This window comes from Musca vetustissima, unplaced genomic scaffold (assembly GCF_032173495.1).
Source record: "Musca vetustissima isolate MV318-11 ecotype Yass unplaced genomic scaffold, APGP_CSIRO_Mvet_v1 utg6459, whole genome shotgun sequence".
Classification (NCBI taxonomy): Eukaryota; Metazoa; Arthropoda; class Insecta; order Diptera; family Muscidae; genus Musca; species Musca vetustissima.
Window position 1 is genome coordinate 117752 of NW_026874306.1, and position 15174 is coordinate 132925.

Here is a 15174-nt window from a genome sequence, read left to right on the forward strand (position 1 = left end):
ACAAACAAAAAAAAATAAATATTGCAAAAAAAGTGTTGAAAAAAGAAAGCAAGCAAAATATATATAATCCCAGTGAAATCAAAACAGTTCATAAATCAAAATTCTCTAATCAATTGCACGGTCCTCCCAAAAAAATTTGCGTATAAATTTGAATACCTACTGCAATTCGCCGGACAAGTCTTTATGCAAGCTAACCATCATCGCCACCTACCCTGACGAGCATGAAATCTGTTTATTATTTGAAAATTTTGTTGTTACTTTCGTTTTGGATTGCCTGTTGCAATAGCGGGCTAATATCGAATGGAACTGTTAGCGGATATGCCAATACCGTTTATAGGAAAATTTTAATGGCCCGTTCGTTGCCCTTTGAAGATTGTGGTAAGTTAAAAAAAACAACAAATTATTGTAGTTGTTGTATTTCCAATCCTAATTATAATCCCGATATTGTATATGACGCCTTATCCGCTAAACTTGTGAAGTGAAAGAGAAAATGACCCATAAAAAATCAAATCCCAAACACGATAAGCTTTGACTTACTGTTCGTTCGTTGGCTGCTTCGGTTTCGGTTGTTTGGGAGCCAAAAGCAATTAAAAAAATATTAATTGGCTGGCAATAAAAAAATACGGCTACGCTTCTTTTTTTTATTGACCAAACGACATTGTGGTTGTAAAAAAATCCGCATTAATTTGTTGTTGTTATTTCGATATTTTATTATTTGTCCATAATTACAATCTTTATGTTGGGGGGTTTAAGATTTTCTATTGTGGGAAAATTTGTTTTTGGCAGCAGAAGATTAGTATATACTATACAAAAATATAGATACCTAGCTAGGTAGGAATTTGATCATGAAATCTATCTTTTACTTTTCCAAAGAATAATTCTTCTATGATTTTTTTTGACAATTTTCATTTGGAATTTACTGCTCAAAAAAATATTAAAAAAAAAAAAACAGTGAGCGGAGCAGTGTAGACTAACGGGGCCGACCATATGATACTCTACATAACTACCACGGAAATCTTACTGTCTGCGGTTCTATATTCTCAGCCTGGGCAATATTTCCACTTCCACTTTCCAACCCTGGCATATTTTCCAAATCTTGTTTCGGCGAGGGTAATAGTTGCGCCATAAAATAAAAATGTGGTCACTTTAGATTTTGTTAGATTTGACTATCGGATTATTGACCGATCACCATCTAAACGGCCGGTCTAAGAATTTGGTCAGATTTTCTTCTGACTGTAAATTTTGTGATTTTCATGTGACTTTTGTGAAATTAAAGTTGTTGGTTCATTGCACTCCCTAAATATCATCTGAACATCAATGGAAATTATACGATTCGTCCTGGACCATAACCGGAATTTCATATGAAATATCATAGCGATCATTTCGACAAATGAACACAACCCCCACGTGCAATGTGAGAATTGATAGCTGTTATGTGTATAAGATTAGGCTAAGCTAGATTAGTTTATGTAGTTCTTAAGTCAGAATATTTCATAAATAAATTAGAATTGAAATTACAGCCAAACAAGAAGTTGGGTTTCAATATCTCAGGAGTAAATATATTCGCCATAGAATACAAAATTTGTCATTTTTCACACAAAAGCCAGGGTCCACTTGACCTGCTAAAGATTGACCGGTCTTTATCACAAAAAGGCACGCTTATTCTCTAGCGTGATCCCCTTCTCCATGCAAAATTTTCCTTGGTTCAACTCATATGCCAATGTGCACACCGCACTTCCTTGTTATGGTCCATACAACCAGGGAAGTGGGTTAATGATTTACGTTCCGTCGCTTCGCTTAATACTACCTGTAGATTTTGGATCTTTAGATATTACTCTGCGAAATCTGGCCGCTTCGTTTACTCCTTCGATTGACTCGCTCGCTATAGCGAACCCAAGATTTACGTTTATCCTAGCAGCCTTCCTGAAAGATGTCAGGTTTTTGATCACCATACCGGCTGAGATTTCCTTCCAGGGTATGTAAAAGGACAAGAAACCTTATGGCTCCTCAGAAGAGAATCTGTGACATTGTCCACAGCTTTATCAACATTCTCAATCGTTTTTAGGTCTATGTGACAGGTTTTTTGACTGAGATTTCTTCCCAGGATATGTCAAGGGACAAAAAGCCTTCTAGCTCCTCTGGCCTGATTCCCATTTCCATGCAAAATTTTGCGATGTTCGGGTCATAGTTGTAGACAAAAAAATTTTTTTTGGTCCATTTCACCCCCTAAATATTAACCTACCTTTAAAAATCAATAGGGGTATTCTGTGGCCTGTTTACAAATTATAATGGACAGAGGACGGGCAAACAGACAGACACACATGTCTAGATCGTCGACATATGATCGGCATACTTAAATGTGGGTCTATGACCAATATTTCGCGACGTTACAAACTTTTGGCTCTGCACAAAGCTATATAATAGAAATGTATCCTCTCTATTATCTAGTTTTTATATATGTGACAACCTCCAGCTACCAAAGACAAACGATAACCGATATTGCGCAAGCACATGCATTTTTTCATTTGCATAAAAACGATAACTTTCTCGATCTCATTTCCTGTCGACAGCGATGCAGTTCACACCTACACAACTCATATCGATAACTTTCTTATTTCATATTTTTGTCAAAGTAAATTTAAATATAAGTTTTTTTTTATATTAATTGAAACTCGCGTCATTTCTATCTTATTTAATTGGGCAAACAAACCCACATATATTTTTATACCCAAATACCCCATAAACCTTAAGAGAAATACTTCTTAAACAGAATAAAATTCTGCATTGAATGCAGCACTGCACTGTCTTTCTGACCGTCGTCCAACAGTCCGTCCTGTTGGAATCAAAATGTATTAATAAGGTTATCCAGCTAGCGAAAGTCAGCTGCTTTTTCTCATGACTCATGTCAAAAATGTGGACATTGTTTACATTTCCATAATGGAAATATATTCACAATAATGGATTTTGAAAGCAAACTTGAGAAGCAGATGATATCCAGCTGATTTTACTAGTTGACCTTATAAATGGGTCTTGGTGTGAAGCACATTAGAATTCGGAATATTTAAGATAAAGCAATATCTATTCATAAGGTTATTCAGCGAGCAAAAAACAGTTAATGTCAAACATTTAGGCTTTGTATTCGTTTTCATAATGGAAGCCAATTCACAATAATGGATTTTAACAGTAAACTTGAGAAACCAGCTGGTCTCCCTGGATAACCTTATTAATGAGCCTTGGTTGGAATCACAATAGGAGCGCGTTCAAACTACTAAATATATCGACTTCAAACGTGAATTCCATATCGTATACGTCAAGCTAATCTTCTTTAAAAACCCAGTGGATTATAGGTTCGTTCAATACTTTGTACAAATTATTACAAAATGCTGTACGTCCAATAAAACAGAGTGAATTGAGAGAGAAGATTTGACAGCTGTGTCACCGAGTATTTGCAAATTCTTACAAGGAAAGTTACACAGTAAGAATTTTCTTGAACTATCAGCTTATATTTAATCAACAATATTGTTTTCAAGCTAATTAATTGTGATGTGAATTTTATTTTGATTTTGTATCAATAAACATTAAAATGGGTGAAGAAAACGCAAGAATATTATAAATATAATATTTTTTTATAAAAATGCTGCTTTATTGTTAATTTAATAATACAGTAAACAGCATTAATTTGTCTGCATTGTATGGTTGTCAGCGTTGCGCGGCGAATTCAAATTAAAAATAAGTGTTTTGACAGATAATCAAGATATCAGCTGTTCCATATGGACTACATTTTTATTGTACCAAACAAAGATGTGTTTACACATGTAAACATGACATAATAAGACACCACTACAGAGTTGCATTTTCCTTAATTTCTTCTAATTATTTGTTGTTGTATTATTAAACTGAGTAAACATAATATCATTTTCACTTTTTTATTTAATTAAGCTATATATAACTTCTAAAACGAATGACGTGCTCATGACTTAAGTATTAAATTTAGCATTCTAAGAAGTAGTAGACCCTCAAAGCCCCCTATATAAATTTTGCCATTGCTAATCAGCAAAAAAAAAAAAATTGGCTGTCGTTTGATATTTATATGTGTCAAAGACGTAATCATCAGTATGTGGTCCTTTCAAATATGGGGGTAAATACATGCTACGTGACGCAATTGAGGCAAAAATAGAGATTGTGTTGCAAAAAAATATTTTATATTTGCAAAAAAAAAAAAAAAACTGATTTATGGGAAAGGTCGTGGTTATGGATACGCCCCAAAAATTATTTAGAGTCACTGAGTTATTTCTCATATTTCTTTTTGAGTTTAAATTGTATTATTTTTTGTAATTTATAACATAATTTTTAATTGTCGATACACAAGTTTACCCATAAATTACGTTACTTATATTAACTTAGTTTTTTTTTTTTTGCATAATTTGAAATCCCTCCATGTCTCTCGATGTGATTTATTTTCCCCCCAATAATTGTTGTTACTGTTGTTTGTTTCTTTTATTACCAAAATATTTCTTTTTTATGGCGCATTATTTATTGTGAAGTGAATGAAAAAAAATTCTAAACAAAATAACAACAAATATTTCAAAATGAAGAAATCATTCAACTTTATAATCCAATCGATAAGAATTTTCCCCTGGTTTTGAGTTTTGTTAAAAATATCCGATTATGTTGAGTGGAAGAATATTTACAAAAATAAAACCAACAAAATAAAAAAATAAGTGGCGGTACATAATAAAAATATATAGACAAGTAATGAGAACCCCAATAAAATAAAACCAATATTCATATCTGGATATCTGTGATTAATACATAATCACAAAGTTTTTTTTTATTTGTGGGTATTTTCGTGATTTTTTTCTTAATGGGCTGACTTTGATTTATAACGAACGATGACTAAGTAATCACCGCACAGCTGTCAGTTGCGCCTAATCTAAACCGAAAGCGTTTCGATTATAGTGTTCGATTTTCCCACCATCATAAAAAATAGTCACACGGTTAGATCGGTATTATCGCTTTCGTCTTTATCTGTTAAAATTCGTTGGAATAAAAAGTCTTTGTTACTAAATAAAAAAATTGATAATCATAATATTGCTAAGAAAGTGTTGTCCTATTCCAAAGAAACAAAATTATATACTAATTTAAATTATCCTACTGTGTTCTACATAGTTAAATTTTTGTATTGAGGTATTCCTTAATTTCTCCCTGTAACATTTGTGTTTAACAAATAATACCGGTCATAAATATTACTGGTCATAGTAAAGTAGACTATTTACAATTTTATATGACACAAGTTTCGTTGAAATGCCATTGATCAGAAGTTATAGGTTTCTAAAGCTGTTCGTCAATAGATGGCGCTGACGACAGTGTTGCTATTCAAATGAAAGTGGTGTCATATGAAAAAAATTTACCAACGAGTAAAACAGCAAACCGAAGGCTATGATGTAGGTACTTCCTCCTGTAGAGATTTAGATGGAAGCCTGGTGACCGATAGAGATAGCATGTGAGGGAACTGGAAGGATTATTTTTGCAAAGCTTCTGATATCAAATAGTGGCGTTGAGGAGGATACCCCAGAACAAATTAGAGATGACGGTATAGATTGTAAAACCAGCTGATTAGTACAATTTGGCTAGAGCAATTAATGCCCAATGGAATGGAATTGGAACCTCAGCATCCTGTGTCCCGTTCACAGTGTCGCATATAAAGTGCTATTCAGTGTACTGTGTAAACGACTGAAGTCAATAGTCAAGGACATTATCGGGCTATACCAATGCGGTTGCATACCAGATTTTCACTCTGCGCCAAATCCTGGAAAAGGGCCACGAAAAATACATTGACACATTCCAACTATTCGTCGACTATAAAAAAAGCCGCATTCGACTGCTCATATCCGCTCAGAAGTGCTTACATGGTCTGTATTCGGCATTCCAGTTAAATTAAGACGGCTATGCAGAATGACTATAACTGGCACAAGATCAGCAGATATAGTCGTAAAAGGACCAAAGGATCAAGTCCTTCAATACCGTACTAGAATTCACACAAGGTGAAAGTTTGTCGTGTGATCTTTTTAACAACCTGCTGGAAAAGGTAATACGACATGCAAAGGTAAACAGAAATTGCAATTGCGAGAAGACCAGGCTGATGGTATCAGTGTGCAAGACGTCCAGTAGACTCGTACCAACTGTGGAACTTGAAAACTGCAGCTGCTGGTGTACGGATCGCAAGCATGAGTACTTGCGCAAGCAGATGAGGCAGTTCTTGGGGTGTTTGAAAGAAAAATTCTGCGGATGATCTATGGTCCGATCTACGTCGACGGTGAATATCGTCGTCGAATGAACCAAGAGCTATACCATCAATTCTCAAACATCGACATGAAGAATGGATATGCCTCAAAACGCTTATAAAAGCGAGTCAACTGATGGTTCACGTCCAAGGAGAAGGCCACGAATTCGATGCAAAGACCAAGTGGAAGACACCATCTCGGAACATGGTGGTTCAATTTGGAGGAGATGCGCACAAGACCGACCCGTCTGGAAATCTTTTTTAAGGTCGAATTATGGAACAAATGTTCTGTCTCGATCAAGCTAGACACATTTTTTAAACGAATCGAAATTTAATATTCACTTTGGGCGCCATGTAAAATTCCCGATCGATTTTAGGTATTTGGTTTGCCCATCATATGGTGGAGGGTATAAAAACTGTATCGCTTCTTTCAATTTCAATTAATTTTAAAATGTATGGCATTTGTATGTTTGTAAATGTGGCCATTAAATGGCAAATATTCTTTACACGCACGCCTATTTTTATGGGATTTCAAACTCGTGTTTTGTATTCTATTACAAAGTAATCAAATCCTATCTACATAAATGAGTCCATGCACACACATATATATTTGCAAAAAAAAAAAAAAAAAAAAATGAAAACCTATATCATTACAAGTTCTTCTAACAAAAAATAGCAAAATCATGTACGTGCCAATTGTAATTAAAGGAAATTTTGAAGAAATTAAAACAAACATCCGTATACAAATTGCAAAACAAAATAGAAGAAAAAAAAACAACAACACCGTAAAATGAAAATATAAATTATTTGAAATCGAAATTGGGCCAATAGATCAATGACTTGCTGGATCGATGAGGAAATGAACTGCAAAGAAAATGCAAAAAATATTCTTGCAATTCAATTTAAAAAAAAACAAAGTTTTTATTAAAAAATTGAGGTTATTCACTTAATTTCAAATTTTTAATGCAACCATCAGTTAAGTTAAAACGTGTCTATATAACTGTCTGAACATTTTTAATTTATATCGAGCATTCGTTCAAATATTTATTATTGTGACATATTGAAGTATCATTTAATACCCGATGGTAATTGACATAAATGTAAAACGTAAAATTTCAAGTACCAGACTTTCGATATTTTTTTTGTGGGGTAGATAACATCATGAACGCACTACACTACTTGGATAAATATAATTGTATTCCTAATATTCGGTATTTGTTTGCTGTGGTATTCGATATTTCCAGTTGATGAGAATTTCTTTATTTTCAAGATACTAGCCAAAATTTCCATCAACTAGCAAGTGAGAGTCTGTAATTTGATATTTCATTGTTTCTGGCAGAAATTAACCATGACATAGAATCCATATAAAAGTCTCCTCTAGTACGTCTCACACAATGTAATATTCCATACTTTATGAAGCTAATCTTGAAAATCTATTCATTTCATATTAATATACAATTAATTTTGAAATTTCATACTACAGTATTTTTCGGTTAATTGCACATCAAAATTTGCACAAATTTTTGTTCAATTAACCGAGGAACCAATTATCCGAACCCGCTTACTTTGAAATTAAATATTTTTGACACATCATGTGGTTCAATTAAGCGTGGAAACCAATTAACCGTAGGTTCAATTAACCGAAAAATACTGTACATATAACTTACTTACATAGCTGGCTTGTGACAGGATATTTGATCCATAAGTCGACCTTAAGAAGCTTTTCCAATTTGAAAGACCATGTTTTGATATGTCCATCCACTTGATCTTTCCATCGAATTCGTGACCTTCCCCATCTGCGTGATCCATCATATGGTTCGCTTTTAAATTTGTCACCATAGTCACTGCAGCTCGATGCGTTTGACTACGTCAAGGTCCGTGTATAGATGGTATAGCACCTACATCATTCGACGCAGAACGAGCCGTAGATCATTCGGAGCTGTCTCATCTGTCGAAATCGAGTACTTCGCCATAGCAATGTTCAAGCGGATCACCGCAGTCGTTATCGAATTGTCTCTACTCAAAGTTGTATACGATAGGTAGTATGTTATCGAAAACTAGCAGAAAAAAAAACTAAATTCCTTATTAATGCCACATTGTACACATCCTCTGAATCAGAAGACGATTAAATCAATCAAAAAATACTAGGATTCATAATATATTTGTACACATATATTTTAAGTTGATTACAAAAACTTATTTTGACATTCTCTTTTGCTTCCAATTTCTTACCATATTTTTTACAGCAATGTAAAAAAAAGGTAGTAGACAAAATAAATTAAGATCATATGCGGTGATCCACACGTTTACAACGATCGAAATGTTTCTCTATACGAAACAGAACTCGATGACAAATTCGTAGATTTGGCTTGCGCAAGTACCCATGCTTCGGATCCATACAGCAGCACGGGTAGTACAGCGTCTTGTAGGGTGTGAATTTGGTCTGGCGGATTTCAAAAGTGATGTCATCAGTTTTATTTAGGTCGGTACCGAGGTATATAAACTCGCTGACTATCTCAAAGCTGTAGTTTTCAAGTTCCGCAGTTGATCCGAGTCTACTGGACGTTTTGCACGTTGATACCATCAGTCTGGTCTTCTCGCCATTTACTGTCAGTCTCACTTTGGGAGACCCCTTTGACTATCTCAAAGCTGTAGTTTTCAAGTTCCGCAGTTTATCCGAGTTTACTGGACGTTTTGCACGTTGATATCATCAGTCTGGTCTTCTCGCCATTTACTGTCAGTCTACTGGACGTTTTGCACGTTGATACCATCAGTCTGGTCTTCTCGCCATTTACTGTCAGTCTTACTTTGGGAGACCCCTTTGACTATCTCAAAGCTGTAGTTTTTAAGTTACGCAGTTGATCCGAGTCAACTGGACGTTTTGCACGTTGATACCATCAGTCTGGTCTTCTCGCCATTTACTGCCAGTCTCAGTTTGGGAGACCCCTTTTTAATTCGTTCAAAAGTGGCTGTTACCGCTCTCAATGTCCGATCCATTATGTCGATTAGGGATATGTAAATCGACTATTCGATTAGTCGACTGCTTGTATTGAAAAGTTAAAAAGTCGAAGTCGACTTTTGAGGAAGTCTGATTCTGAGGTGATTCTGCTACCTGTTGTGTTTGCAGCTTTTCGACGTCGAGTTTCCGTGTTATGTTAGATTGCACCTTTGCTGAGACAATAAGATGAGTTCGAATCTTAGCTGCTACAATGTAGTGATCTAAATCGATATTCCCATCTCGGATTGATCGAACGTCTAAAACACTGGATGAATGCCTTCCGTTTATCACAACAGGATCAGTTTAATTTTTCGTTGCTTGATAGGCAGATACCTAGGTGACCTTGTGTATATCGAGATGCTTTTATCTGGTGCTGCTAACATGTTTTTATTTTTTTTTGCTGCCGCAAAGTCAAATAACTTCATGCCGTTTCAGATGTTTCTTCATAGAGGCTGAATTTCCCGACGGTGGGACCAAAACTATTTTCCCTTCCGATTTCCGATTTTTTTAATCTCCTAGCAGAATTTTAATGTCATGGACATGACAGTGGTCATATCCTGTTTCTAGGCGATCGTAAAATATGTCTTTGGTTTGTTCACTTTTGTCTTTGGTCGGAGAATGGGCGGAAATAAGACTGATGGAGTAGAACTTCGCTTTTATAGGGATTATAGCAATTTGCTCATTTAGTTGAGTGAATCTGTTGACGAAGTCTTTTATTCTCCTATTAACCATAAATCCGCAGTCAAATTCACCTCTTATTTTATGGCAACTATAATACAGGGCGTAATCATCTGATTTACTAGGCAATATTATCGGCTTTGTATTTCTTGAGTACATCCGCCAAAGCTATAACTAACTAACCAGACGATATCACGGAGAGGTAAGATAAGCCTAGGCTTTGCCATGTTGAAGCCCATCAGAGTCATTGATTGGTATCTATCACCCCCTACGTCACCCAAAATCTATTCTACTACATTCCCAATATACTCGCCAGAGGATTTTCTCCCAATTTGTAGGATAGATAATCAGGAAGGTCATCCGAATTATATATTTTTCGTATTAAAAACACATTTATATACATTCATCTGAATTCTTTTATAATCCGAAAACATTTTCTTTTAAATTTCAGGTTCACGTTATTTGATATTGTATTTGAGTATATCCAGCTGTAATAGCATACCATGTGTTATGTATCGTGGAACTACGGTCAAAGTCAATGTGCTATTCGATGACGATGGTAAGTAAATTTAAATAAGTCCTACTATTAGAACCCAATTTCGTCGCTTCTTTCCTTGCTAATAAAACTCTAACACCATCCCATTTCTCTTACCGCTACTTGTTCTTTATTTCTTCCCAGGAAATAATACAACATATTTGAAGCACGAAGTGCGTTGGATATTTAATGCCATTAAAACGGATGCTCACATTAGCCCGGATCCCTGTGACGGAGATCATGAATGCATTTCAAATGATACGGATGGTAAAACGTATTATGCCGTCGTACATGTCAACAATACCCTGCCGATGGTATGTTAAACATTTCCAGCGGAATGAATATTTGGATATTGATTTATTTATTTGATTTCCATCTTTTACAGGTACGCGGTACAATGATGTGGCAGGCTGAAAACGAATACAATCAGGATGTGATTTGTTTTAAAGTTCCCGTTTTTATACAAATGCCCGAAGGAATATAAATGTTGACAAATATATACAAAAAATTAAGCATAATTATTTGAGATTTTTCATTTCTATGGGAACAGAAAGGGCGAAAGGCTATCCACATCCATCAGAAAAACATAAATTGTGGTGTAATATCGTGAAGTACAAAGTGTGGAGTTGTTCATGACTGTAGGTCAGCCTTGGATCGCCCCCACCTTCGGAAAATTCAGCCTCCATGAAGAGACATCCAACAATGACAATCTATCTATACTAATAAAAGAGTAAAATGATGGACTGACTGATTTAAAGATTCATCGACGCCCAGACGAAACGGCTGAAGCTAGTATCTTAAAATTTTAGGTGAGGGTCACTCTTGGTCCAAAGGTGACAGTTAAGGCTGGGTTTTTGGAAATTCGTACTAGAACAAAAAGTACTAAATGTATTTGTATTTGGCGAACTGGTGGAGCTAGAACTCTTAAATTTTAAATGAGGGTCACCGATGGATTGTAGAATATCAAAAGATTTTTTGGACATTCGAACTATAATTATGTGAAAAGTACTAAAATTTACTAAATTTGGTACAATTTCGTAACATGTGAATGGATAGAGCTAAAAACTTGAAATTTAGAATGCGAATAAGGGCTGTGATGTAAGGCCTATTTAAGGAGATGCTTTTGGAAGCGTTTACTCAAGTGTGAGAAAAGTACAATATGGTACTATATTTGGTACAAATTAAATTTGGAGATACAATTCCAGCTGGAATCCTGAAATTTGAAAATAACATTACCGTCGGAGTGTATTATTGAGATATGAACGTAGTTTTGGAATTTTGTTATTTTATGTGTACGAAAAGTACTAAATCGTACTATAATCGGTACAGTTTGGATTTGGCTGAACCGATAGAGCGGGAACAATGAAATTTGGAGTCAGGATCACTGTAGGGGTGTGGGATTAGGGTCAGGATTCAGTTTAAGAAATTAATACTTATGGGTACTTCATGATACTAAATTTGGTACAATTTGAATTTTAGGTGAACCAATAGAGCTAGAATCATGACATTTGGAGTTAGGATCACTGTTGAGGTGTATGGTTGAGATATGTAAAAGTTTTAGAAATTTGTACTAAATTTGGTACAATTTAAATTGTGAGTAAATCAACAGAGTTGGAATCCTGAAAATTGGATCACTGTTGGAGTGTAGGATTGTTGTATATCGAAAATTTTGGAAATTGGTACTACTGTGTACTAAATTTGGTACAATTTGAATAGTGGGTGGACAGATAGAGTTGGAATCCAGAAACTTGGATTTAGGATTACTGTGAGGATGTAGGTTTGGGTTAAGTTTTCGGAAGTTCGTGCTACTGTGTACTAAATTTGATAAATGCAGCGTGTTGAGGATCTGGAAAGAACATTTCTGACATCGAAATAATGGGTCGAAAATTGCGAGCAGTAACAGCCACCTTCGAACGAATTGAGAAGGAGTCTGCCACAGTGAGTCTGGCAGTAAATCTAATTGGTCAAGAGAGTGCCAATATCGCGAAATATTATCTATGCTCGCAATACAAATCCATAAAAGCTTAAAGTTAAGTGGTATTTGTGTAGGGAATAATATGTTCGGCCCTGTCCGACTATACTGCTCCGCTCACCGGTTTATTTAGTATTAATACCTTAATTTTCTGATTTTTATATATTTAGGAAAAGAGTGACAGTAAACCAAAAAATAAAATAGTAAGGAATGAACAAAATTTCGTCGAGATCGAATATAGGACACCCTGCACCGCTTTAGATATAAACCAGAATTTCTCTAAAAATATTAGCAATGTATCAGTAATTTAAGGGAAGTAACCTATTACTCCACTACCTTCGCCACCATGGTCAACATTTGTAAAATTGTTAAACCCAATATGAACGTGTTTATAACAAATCAACGATATATGTCCAGTTTGGATGTAATCTTCCGTTTTTCCTGAATACTTTTTCATTTAAATTCAACTAATCAGAACCCAAAAGCCTCTGCTGATTTTTACTTCCTTATTGGTACGGATTTCCAACAATATGGAATAATGCGTACATCACTATGCAATTTTCCTAGATACATATTGGCTGTTTAGCTTATCTTATTTATTCAACTCTTCAAATTTTTATTATCCACTTCGTAAAGCTTTCAAGCAATTGTCTAAGGCCTTTTTAATTGCAATTTAATACATTTCAAAATATTTTATATTTTGAAATAACATTTCAAAAATAAACGTTTCAATGGCCTACAAATTAAATGACTGTAAGTTAACATTTAAACCCTACACATCAATTCTCACATACGTTAATGCACACAAATTTCTACACATACACCCACACTTCGCAACAACAGTGGAGTTTAGTCTCTGTTGTTAACAGTTGTTTTCCAAAAATCAAACAAACACCACAAACAAAACGGATGAAGCGAAGAAGAACCCCCCACACACAACACAGCAATCGGCAAATAGCAGTGACAATCAACGACAACGATGACAACAACGACAGCAATGGGAATCAACAACAATTTGAACCGTAGCAGCAATAACAACAACAGCAGACCATGTGGCTCCCCAAAACAAAAACATCAGCACCCGAAGGCGGCAGCAGCACCATTCATGCCGGCTTTTTGTTTACATGAGTGTGCTGCGTTGTGTTGTGCAGTTGGCAGAACGTCAACGTCTCAGTTGTGTGTTTCTGTGTGTGCGTGCATGTGTGCTGCTTGGTTGGTTGAATGGTGCCTTTATGTTTTCATTGTGCAGTGTAGTGATGATGACGTGTGCGTTAACGTCAACAACAGCAGCACGAATGCCACCACGAGTGGCTGCAACAGCAATAGTGCTTCGTTTGAAAATTGCGATCGATCAGTTTGTTTTCGCAGGAGCAACAAATTGGTCGTGTTTGAACGGGTTAGTTGGTTGCAAGTACCCCCCAAAAAAAGTGAAGAAGAATAACGGCGACGACGACAACAACGAAAGTGTACGAAATAAACTAACAACTAACGTTCGTGACAAGTAGAACACAATAAAAACAAACCAAAAAAATACAAGATAAACAAACCCAAAATAAAAAAAAACAAAGAATCGCAACAACAACAAATAATAAGGCGATCTAATTGCGGCAAACCAGCAACAGCAGCAGAAGAAGAAGAGGTTTCTTAAATAGTACAAGACACACAAACACACACATTGTGACACACTCTCAAACCAATTTAACACACTCACTTTATTCGGTGGGCACGCATTTTAAGCTCTGAAGAAATACGAAGAAACCGAAAAGTCTGTTTATTGAATTTGCAACAAAACACTTGCATTGCTGTAAATCAAAAATAATTCGTAAATAAACAACAACGGCAACAACAACAATAAATTCGCAACAAAATAAAACGTTTCAGTTTTCAAAAAAAAAAAAACAACAACAACAACAATAAAAAAGGAAAGAAACAACAAAAAATGTGTAATGCCTTTTAACGACTGATGTTGGCGATGAGGATGATGGTGATTGCGATGGCGATGATGCAGTGCTGAGTAGTGCCGTTCATTCGTTCGCCCGTTCTGATGTTGTATTGTGCCGGGTGGTGCGGTGCGTTACGCTGTGTGGTACGGTTCGTTTACGGTGCGGTAGTGTTACGGCGGGTTTCTTGTTGTAAATTTGCATAGAACACATTTAAATTGAACGCAATTTATTGATTTTTTCTTAAGAGAGCGACAGTGAGACACACTATCGGGGGCCATTGAGACTACCAAAGAAAACCTCCGAGGGGGTAGTATACACGCCAGCAACAACAACAGCAACTTACAAACGGACAGACAGACAAACAGACAGACTAACAATCAACAAACAACATCATCATGTGTCGTCGTTGTGACACAGACACAAACACTTAAGTTGTGGGTGCGAATGTTGAGGTCTCTTCGCCAAAGAAGTAGTGCCACACATAAATACAACAGCAACAACAACAAATAACACAGCACTAAACTAAAGACCACCTTTACTCACTCACTCATCGCGACGACATTGCATTGCCATCGTTTTGCGTCATTCATTCAGCAACTACTCCAAGTTGCAATTGCAATTTGCAAGGAAGCTCAGAGGTTTGAAGTGTTAAATAAAAACAACAACAACAGCAATAAATAAATAAACAGAAAAACGGAAAACAAAAGTGACAACAAAACAAGCCTAACAGTTTTAATTAAGTGTAATAATCCTTAAAATAACAAA

The 15174-nt window shown here is 35.6% G+C and overlaps 1 protein-coding gene across 1 annotated transcript; it reads left to right on the top strand.

Annotated features, from left to right (window-relative positions):
* Nucleotides 1–307: 307 nt before the first annotated feature.
* LOC133332521 (NPC intracellular cholesterol transporter 2) lies at nt 308–10978 on the top strand. The gene is made up of 4 exons (XM_061540925.1): nt 308–378; nt 10411–10518; nt 10639–10808; nt 10880–10978. Exons 1-4 carry the CDS (start codon nt 348–350, stop codon nt 10976–10978), a joined length of 408 nt encoding a protein of 135 aa, XP_061396909.1. The 5' UTR covers nt 308–347.
* The last annotated feature ends 4196 nt before the right edge of the window (nt 10979–15174 follow it).